We start from the raw sequence: 9724 nt of genomic DNA, 5'->3' as shown, positions 1-9724 counted from the left end.
CATAAAAACATAATTTAAAAGGAATTTCTCGTTTTTCTCCATCAGGAGAAAGAGCCTGTGCGTGTGTGCGCCTAAGCCCACCCACCTGCTGCGCTGGGCTCCTGTCAGGATGCGGCAGCCCCGGCCCCGCGGCGCTTCTCTGGCCGTGCCCGGCCCCGCGCCGGGCCCCGGGGCTCCCCGGGACGTCCTCGCCGGCTCCTCTCTCCCTCCTGACGAGGCCGGCCAGGGTCCCCCGGTGCTTCCAGCCCCCAGTTCCGCCCCCCCGCACCCTCACAGCCGCCAGCCCGTGCTCGGGGGCCAGGGCCGCCTGTTATGGCCGCCCCCAAGGCGTGCCCGCCCCGGCCCCGAGGCGGAGCGGGGGGAGGTAGGGGGGGAGAAGCCCCCGCTCTTACAAAAGCTCCCAGGGTGAGGAGCCGCCCGTTTGTCCCGAGGGGTCGCAGCCATGCCCCTGAGGAAGCCCCCGGCCAAGCGGCGCAGCACCGACTCGGGCGTGGAGCCCGACCGCGGGGCGCCCTCCCAGGAGAAAAAGGACCAGCGCATCGCGCTCTTCCTTAGAGACTTCGACCAGCAGGGTAGGGCCGGGGCCCAGGGACAGAGCCGCTGAGGCCGGGGAGAGGCTCGGGGCGGCTCGGCAGAGCTCAGAGCCCCAGGAACGGCCCCCGCAGGCGCCGCCGCTCCGTGAGGGGCCGCCCTGGCGGCGGGTGTGGGGGCCCGGGGCTGCTGAGGGGGGCCGCGGCCCGGTCGCCTTCCCCTAAGTGCCGGCCTGAGGCGTTCGCCGTGTCGTTGTGCTCGTCGGTGGCAAGTGTGCGCTTAAAATGTCTCTGCGCCGCCGTTGGTGCTCCCACGATCCTCCTTAGAAGGTGGGCAACAGGGTAATCTGCTCTTGTTTTCGCTAATGTCAGCATTTCAGCAGTCGGCGTTGTTCATCGATCTGCCCAGAAACAGGCGCAGCTTCGCAGAGCTGCCCTAACTCGAGGCTTGCTTGCAGATCACTTTGACTCCAGGTCAAATCACCGTATCTAAAACATTAAGTTGTTTTGTGCGATCCAGCGGTGATTTTACTCGGAAATATTTAACACACATGGCAATAAAAGCCGATTTTGTTTTAAAGCTAAGGAAAGCATCCGGGAAATGAAGAAAGAACTTGATGCGCTCTTGCAAACAGCCGAGAAGGCATTTACAGTGGAGTTGCTGAAGATACCACTTGCCATCAGAAAAATGAAAAGAAAAGACTTGCTTAGTAAGTATGTGTGATCAAAGCATTTGGTATTTGTGAGCAAAGCAGACATCAGTACTTCTACATATACCCTTGACTAATGTGAGAAAAAGCCGCAAGCTTTTATGAAAAAGCTTTCTTTGCCTGCTGAATATTTTAAGCTGATCAGCAGTGGTGTTACATTGCAGGTGACCAGTCAGTACTCTTGTTCAGGTAGACTGATCTGTGTAACGCAGGGTGTAGAATTAGTAGGTAATAGTTTGGTCTGGAATCTTCTTTTGCTTGCGCTCTTAAGTCATCTTACTTAGAGCCTGAAGAGACAAGGAGTGATTACAAGTTTTTAGTAGTGTCTGTGCTTAAAAACTTAAGAACTGCTTTTCATCTGAATATGTTCATCCTAGCCCCAGAGGATTGTTTTGTCTTTCAGTTAATCTGAAGTCCTTGACTACTGAGCTTTTCTCATGTAGTGTTTGCGGGTGGTGATGCATGAACAACTTTAATTTTGACCTCGTTTTATGCAGCATTTTAAGCTGTGGTGGACAGTCAGCATCAGACGTATATTCTGCTGAGAACTGATGTTTTTGGAATCTTCCTTGCAGCTGAAGTTGCAGGGGCAACACACAAAGATCAAACCTATGACTCTTGAAGACCTTGAATTTACTGTAAGCCTTTGTGCTGAATGCACATTCAAATGCCTTTCTTGAAAGCTTCTACCTAAAAGCATTAGCTTTCAGCAGTGCAGTGCTTTTTTTTTTTTATTTTTCTCTGAAGTCAGGCTACATACTGTGTGGATAAGCTTAGTATACTTTTAAAGATTAAACATACTGAAGTAGCCTAAGATTTTTCTTTATTATTGTTTTGTGAACTGACTATCCTAAAGGACTCGTTAGCTAAGATTACCTATTCATGCAACTGCAATCTGGAATTACTTATTCAGTTTCAGTCTGTAAGATAAGAACCTGCAGATAACAATTATGCAAGTAATAGTATATGAACAGGTTATACTTGCTTGTGTTACAGATTTGCAAGGAAGGGAGGAAGTGGCTCTTGCTGCTGCAGTGGTGAGTGTGTGTTTTGAAACTTTATCACACCTTACAGACTAGAGATCTTTTTTTCCTGCTGTAAAGATTTCAGGCAAATGATTTTGTTTGGCTGTATGTTTAAATAGAAGACGAGATGAAAAGGCTATGTAGCCAGCCATGGTGCAGTTATGAACACTACCTAGAGATATAGGATCACCTGCAGGCAGAAATCCGGATGTTCCTGAAAAATAAGCTGCCATTTAGCCAATCCTACTTCTTGTCACTTACTTCCATGCCCTTTTGTTTCACTGTCTTCTGTAAGATAAATGCGTTTGTTGGGTAAAAACTATTGACCTCTTTGTTGGATAAACATTTTATAGAGTGACTCTTCTCTAGAAGATGTACCAAATCCCAAACTGATGAGGACCAACAGCAAAAAAGGCAAGTCACTCTATTAATATATATCTTTGCTCTTACTTTTTGTGTTATTTTAGTGGTTTCACCTGAATATTTGCAAAGTGAATGTTAAGCCTGGAGAATATACAAGGGTAAAGAGCGTAGCTAGAAGTATAACATACAGGTTCCCCCAGTATTTGGTGCGGAGGATCCTGAGCTATGCTACTGTTCAGGTACTTGAAAACATGAGTTTCCCGCTCTTTGGATTTATCACTGAAAATAGTGAGAAGAGACAGATTTAAGTGACTTGTCAGTGCATCACAGCGTAACAGAGGAGCTGGGAATGTTGTCCATGTTATCTCATAGATTCTGCCTTGACCTCCTGTTCTCTGAGGTTTGCAAGGAAAATACCATTCCTCTTTGTAATCCAAACTGTGGTAAGAAGGACAGTACCACTAAAATGCAGTTCTATTTTATCTGGGGGTTAAAGGGTTATCTAGTGCCTTTTAACTATCCAGTGCGTCACCGTGTCTGTGACAAACACACAATTTGCTTTGAACTCTCTCCCAGGCAAATGACCATCAAATAACAGAATTGATACGTAACTCTGAGTGGGTAAATAGCCTTAAAGGAAAAAAAATGGTGTCTTACGATCTTCATGAGATCTTTATTTTCCTCGTCTTTCTAATATATTTCCAGTTAAGGTAACTACAATTGTTGAATATGAAGATGCCAAGCATACTTCTGCAAAGAAAATATCTAAAAAAGTAAGTTTGTCTTAAATAAACAACACAAGGGTTTCATCTAGGTCTAATCAGACCTGCTATGAACCCTGCTAGGTCCATAACCAGGCAGGCAAATGACCTGTTGCTTGCTTGTTTGAAAAGTCAATTGCTTCAAATTCAATTTAAAATAAGTTAAGCAAGGCTAAGCTGCATAGTGTATTAACTTCATAATAAAATACGGGATCTGCACTTTCAGTAATTCATTCAGACAAACTTTCAAATACTGAAGTCATCATTCTCTTTTGATTTTTGAAGTCTTGATGGTTTGAGGAATCGTGTTTTGTTGAAACTTTTTTCTAGTTACTGAACTTTGTATTAGAACAAATATTTTTCTATGTTTGTATGACTTACACATTTTGTCCACGTTGATCTCTGAATCAAATAGCAAAGGTGTATAAATTTTACCACATCAGTCCTTCTGTGGCATGCAGTGCCTCAGCCAGACACTGATGTAAGTGTAAAGATGATGACTCAACAAAGGCAAAAAGATCATATGTGGAGTTACAGGCATTAATTATAAGAAGGCTACAAGTTGGAAGGGTGTATGTTAGAAAGGCTGTTGTTTGTACTGAACTTCAGTATGAACAAACATGGTTTGACATTTCAAAGAATCTCATTTTAGAACGCATACCTGCCATTTTAAATATATGTAGAACTCTGAAAGGCAGAACTATAGGGCTTACTGTTCTTTTTCAACAGGGAGATCTTACAGTATTCTTCCCTGGAAATATCTATCATGTTGCCTTAGAATGCCACTTCTGTTAACTCCAGTCTAATATGCACACTTTCAGGTATGCAGAACAAAGTCACTGGTTTCATTGGCCTCTGGTTTAAATAGCAAACTGAACCCTATTTCTAGGTAAGTCTTGCCTTTGATTGTATAACTTGTATAACTTACTTGAACTTACAAATGCTGAATAGAATTATTTTCACATAAAGGAGCTGAGATTTGAGCCTGGTAAAACTAAATCTTATCCAGATGCCTTCCACAACCTGTATCAGATGTATTGTAGTGATGTGAACCTTGAAGAAAGCACCTCTAGCTGACAAAAAGATGTAGTTGTCTCACTCACTGAACAGTGCACAGTTGTGAACGTTATCAGTACAGCTTTCCAAACAAAATACCTAGTGGAATAGAGTGCATAAGGGAAACATCTGTGTTGCTTCTTGTTATGAGTAATAAACTGTTGTGTAACATAGCTGAAAGGAATTTGTCATTAGTGGGGAAATAGATACTTGCAAAAATACCTTAAAGATACTTACTATGATGGACCAAATTCAAGTCTTGCTATAAGATCTGAGTTAAAAATACATAAAAAACAGTGGGTATCTGCATGAAAAAGTTCTTTGAGAGGTTCCTGTTCTGCCTCTGGCATATATACTTGAACCCACTGGCACTTGTTTTGATACATTCAAATTGTATTCAGAAAGACAATTGAAATAATGTATCCAGGTGCCTAAAAGAAATTAGAAAGTCTTAGCCATGCTTAATCCCAATTCAAGAAAATAATTTATAGAATTTTTGGCTTGATGAAATCAAACTACAGAAGGCTGCTTTGCTTGAGGAAGTCTAGCTTTTCAGTTTTTGAAGGCTGTGTTTATTCAAGTACAATAACATTAGTCCAAAACTATGCCTTTACAGTATCTTCAAAATGTGTGTGGGAAAAGGGGGGCAAAAGGAGAGTGTGAGGTAAATTGCTGTCATCCAAATTTCTGTGAATGCAGTTAAAACCCAAAACTGGAAAGAAATTGTTCTGTATATTCAGGTCAACCACACAGAACAAATGTCCTAAGAACCTGTAAAATTAAATCACCTAATTCACCACCTATCTTCATCCAAGCTAAACCTATACTAGAAATAGATGAGGAAATTAAAACGAACCAAGAAACAAATCACTATTTTAATTCTTTTATAGGTCTGTTCACTCTTCTGCAAGTGTGACTGAGGCTGTTAAGACTGTTGCCTCTGATTGCAGTGCTACAAATTTAAAAGCCACGCCAAAGGCATCTAAAAGGTAAGGAGTATCAAGACACTGGATATCTAAATTAATACAAATCTAGATACTAATCAATCATTATCATTCTAGATTTACTAGATCTTTATGGTCTGCCATTAACTTTGGTAGTGAGGATGTGAATCAGTCACATCTGCTTTGAGTGTGGGTGTTTACTTAGGTTTTCATGAAGGTACAGGATGCAATGTTGTAACTGAGCCAGTTGACACCCACACATACCAAAAAAAAAAACCACAAACCAAAACATATATTTATATTCTAAGTTCTATTCCCATCTACTGTTCTTTAAAGATATAGTTTACAGCTTAGACTACCTCTCAGAGCATAAGCTTGATTAAAATGTGACCAATATGCACGCCCATGTTTAAAAATAAACCGACAATCAGTTCTTTCCTCATTGAACTGTTCAGGTTTTCAGTTACCATTCTCCATATACTACAGAGTTCCATTTTGGCAGAAGTCATCAGATTGCAGTGGGTGGAGAGAGAGGAGGAAAAGCTTGATAGTTAAGTGGGTCATGGAACCAGCACCTTTCACCGTTTCACCTTGGCTTCCTATAAATGTCAGACTTGTTGCCATGCAGAAGATAACCAAATCTTACATTTTTGTGGAGTAAAAACAATTGTATCAAGAAAGAACTTTAGTTATTTTGTAGGACATAAGGCATGCCCTGTACCTCAGAGATAGCAGCTTCAGTATTTCTTGCTACCTCCATTTGAAATAGACAGATATGCTGCAAGTCTTATCTTAAGCCCAGAGGCATGCAGTTTCCTCTTCCCAAAACTGTTCATTCACTGTTGAAATTGAAGAGTGGATATTCTTGTTAGTGAGAGGTCCAAATGTCAGCTTACCCACTGGCCTGCAACAAGGACTTAGAAAGTTACTGCAGTATTTCATGGTCATAAAATATTACCTAGTGGTGCTTCTGGCAGCACTGGAAGAGGCAAACATGATTGCCTTTTTGTTAGGTATATTTGCTATGACATACATTCGTTTCATGTGTGAAAATTTACAGAGCATAGGAAGTTAACCTTGAAGTAACATTTTTTCTTGTATTCTAGTATTGGATTACAACAGACTGTCTCGAGAACCGCACCTGTCAGCAGAAGAGTTCAAGGCATGTTACTAAGAAGTAGATCAGTACCCCAACACAGAACTGTTCCATTTGTAAACATTCCCTTGGCTGATGGACAGGTATCAAGACTTATTTTTAAAAAGTTTTTTCAACTTAGAGTAGCTAAACTGTGAATCATGCAATAGCTGTTTCAAAAATCAATAATAGCTGTTGTTATCCTTAAATGAGATGCTGCTATGCAAAAGAAAGAACAACTCCTAAAATTCCACAACGTAGCCAGGAAGCCCATGGCTTTCAGAAAAATAGGCCATGCAAATAGAAACTTTCAGAGTAGTTTTTTCATCTTAAAACTGTTTCTCTTCATGTTTAGACGCTCTGTATGGCTGGTGGAGATCTCCGTAACATTGATGTCCAACTACTAAATCAAGATACAGTACAGCATATTCATAACTTGGTGGTAAGCTTAAACCACTAGGCTTTTACATGTAATTATTCAACCACCTTGTCTTAGATTTTCATGTGAGACACTGTTATGGATGTCAGCTCTAAGTGCATAATCCTTTGGGATCGAAACCTGCATTTGTTGGCGTAGGTTGGAGGGAGAAATAGGGTAAGGGAGGAACAGGGAGGGGAGAACCGCTGCACATATATAATGTAGAAAAGAGCACTTAGAGAAGCATGTGCAGTTTGGTAACTGCCTGGGGGAGAACAGAAGCATAAGCTCTGCCTTCTAGATTTCTCTGTTGTCTGTCCTTCCCTGGATGAAAGATACCATTCTCTATCCTATTCACACTGACTTAAAAAGCTACAGCTAAGTTCCAGTTCTTGTTACGATCTATTATTCTATGTCCCTTGCTGAATAAGAACTCCTGATAATTCTCTGCTGTATTTGAAATACTAACTACCTGAAATTTGGTTCAAGGAAGTAAACTGTTTTCAAACAGAATGAAATTGAACAGAACTTTGCTGCATATAGTGCCTGACTTTCCTAAAGACAGACTTTTAGATGAATTAATCTGCAGCAATAAATATCTGTCTAAGTGTAAGGAATACTAGTCACTACAGTCTTGCAGGTATTAGGATTCAAAAGCAGCTATAATAAGATAAAGACCTAGAAGCTGTCTTATTTTATATCAAGGTCCTGCCTCTGTAGGTAGAGAATAGGGAGTGCTTGCCCACTACTTGCTTTTAGCAATGGTGAATTTTCTATTTTTTTATAAGAACTGTTTGGTACCTTGAACTAATTTTTTTTCCCTCCCCTTAGAGTGAGCTGACTGTACTATATGGAAAGGCCACAGCTAAACCAAATTAATGGAACTGTCTTCTGACTCACTGAATGTGTGACATCTCCTTCTTGCCTCCCCTGAAGTGTTCAGAGAATGTTTATGATGTCTTAATAAAGCTGTATACTGCTCAGTAAATGTTTTATATCAAAGCTTAAAATGTGATGTTCTTATCTCTGTAAAGCATACAAACGTAGAAGAAAATTCTTCTACTTTCCCAACTTTATAAAAGCTTAGTTAACATTTTAGTTCAATTCATAATAAATAAAATGAATAACAGACTGATGGAGAATACAAGCTTTAATTCTGTTATTCTAAATATTTATGACTGGTTATATAAAAAAAATACTAGAGAGCTATTTAAGGTCATTCTTCCATGCATGTCACAACCAACATAGTTACTATTGTTTTTATTAGTTTACTGTTCATGGGGTCTTCCCACTGACAATTGCCTTGAGTTCAACTCAGGACTTAAGCTGAAGTGCATGTTTTGAAGTGCTTGAATAAAACTTGTAATAAAAACTTGAATAAAACCATGGAATTTCAGTTTGGTGGTGATATTTGCAAATTTGACACAAACAATTCTCAAGTCTTGTGCTATGATCTATGTAAGATCATGGTAACTCAGCTTTCCTCTGAAGCACTTTTCCAATGATGTATTTTTCTGAGTAACTGAAAAGATTTTTGACATCTCTTCACCAGGCCAGCCCCAGTTACAGCTTAAATATTTCTAGAACTTGAGGATGCTCTTGGCTTTTACTCTGCCAGTAGCGACTTCAGTTAGTGTTTTCACTGTGATAAAAGACAGTATGGAAGAAACACACTTTTAAAACTTAAATAAAGACTAGCTTCTAACAGTTGTTTTAGTTGTTGGAAAACAAACTTCTACCCTGTACTTGACTGTGTTGTAGTGGGTTTACATGGAGCAGGGGGCCAGGGGCTGGCTTCTGTGAGAAGGATCTAGAAGCTGCCCCATGTTAGGTAAGGGCCCCACTGCTGACCAGAGCTGAGCCAATAAGTGATGTTGTTTGTGCCTCTGTGAGAGCAGATTTAAGACAGGAAAAAAGAACTCGGTGCCACACAGCAGCTGGGAGAGTGAGAGGAGTGAGGAACAGCCTTGCAGGCACCAAGGTCAGCGAAGAAGGAGGGGGAGAGGTGCTCCAGGTGCCGGAGCAGAAGTCCCCTGCGGCCTGTGGTGAGGCCCATGGTGAAGCAGGATGTCCCCCTGCAGCCCATGGAGTACCACGGTGGAGCAGGGTTCCACGCTGCAGCCCGTGGAGGAGACCACGGTGGAGCAGGTGGACCTGCACCGACGGAGACTGCGGCCCGTGGAAGAGCCCTGCCAGAGCAGATTCCGGGCCGGACCTGCAGCCCGTGGAGAGGAGCCCACGCAGGAGCAGGTGACCTGGCAGGAGCTGCTGCCCGTGGGGGACCCAGGTTGGAGCAGTTTGCTCCTGAGGGATGGACCCCGTGGTATGGACCCATATCTGGAGCAGTTCTTGAAGAGCTGCTGCCTGTGGGAAGCCCACACCGGATCAGTTCAGCAAGGACTGCATCCTATAGGAGGGACCCCATGGCACAGGGGACGAGAGCAGCAAAGAAGCGCTACAGACTGACCATAACCCCCATTCCCTTGTGCCCCTGCACTGCTCAAGGGGAGGAGGTAGAAGAGGACAGAGGGGGGTGGGAAAGGTGCTTTTGGTTTTCTTAGTTTCTCGCTTCTCAAGCTTGTTAGTAATAGGTAATAAATCTTACTGTCTCCCTATGCTGATTCTGTTTTGCCCATCACGGTAATTATTGCACGATGTCCCTGTCCTTACCTCACCCCTTGAGCAGTTTTCAAATTTTCTCCCCACTCCTCTTTGAGTGAGAGAGCGGTTGTTGTGGAGCTCGGCCACCCCCAGAGTAAAACCACCCCACACTTACTGAAAC

At 42.3% G+C, this 9724-nt stretch overlaps 1 protein-coding gene across 2 annotated transcripts; it reads left to right on the top strand.

Moving 5' to 3' along the window:
- The first annotated feature begins 316 nt into the window (after nt 1-316).
- On the top strand, nt 317-8084 carry LOC118172624 (borealin-2-like). Of its 2 annotated transcripts, none has more exons than XM_035336662.1 (10): nt 317-572; nt 1112-1240; nt 2237-2277; nt 2619-2679; nt 3334-3401; nt 4211-4278; nt 5336-5434; nt 6496-6628; nt 6880-6966; nt 7774-8084. In XM_035336662.1, exons 1-10 carry the CDS (start codon nt 443-445, stop codon nt 7819-7821), a joined length of 864 nt encoding a protein of 287 aa, XP_035192553.1. In that variant the 5' UTR covers nt 317-442; the 3' UTR covers nt 7822-8084. The 2 variants fall into 2 exon arrangements, with proteins under 2 accessions (XP_035192553.1, XP_035192554.1); XM_035336663.1 differs by having other exon boundaries at nt 430-798.
- Nucleotides 8085-9724: the final 1640 nt, after the last annotated feature.

The sequence above is a fragment of the Oxyura jamaicensis genome, chromosome 11, assembly GCF_011077185.1.
Source record: "Oxyura jamaicensis isolate SHBP4307 breed ruddy duck chromosome 11, BPBGC_Ojam_1.0, whole genome shotgun sequence".
NCBI classification, from domain to species: domain Eukaryota; kingdom Metazoa; phylum Chordata; class Aves; order Anseriformes; family Anatidae; genus Oxyura; species Oxyura jamaicensis.
Note: the sequence above shows the minus strand (reverse complement) of the source record. Positions and strands in the feature narration are given on the sequence as shown.

What these genes read in the sequence shown, in the direction of transcription:
- LOC118172624 (XM_035336662.1), top strand. Translation starts at nt 443, where the DNA reads ATGCCCCTGAGGAAGCCCCCGGCCAAGCGGCGCAGCACCGACTCGGGC. An exon ending in GAAAAGAAAAGACTTGCTTA is followed by an intron (nt 1,241 to 2,236) that starts GTAAGTATGTGT and finishes CTTGTGTTACAG; the next exon opens with ATTTGCAAGGAAGGGAGGAA. An exon ending in CAAAGAAAATATCTAAAAAA is followed by an intron (nt 3,402 to 4,210) that starts GTAAGTTTGTCT and finishes GCACACTTTCAG; the next exon opens with GTATGCAGAACAAAGTCACT.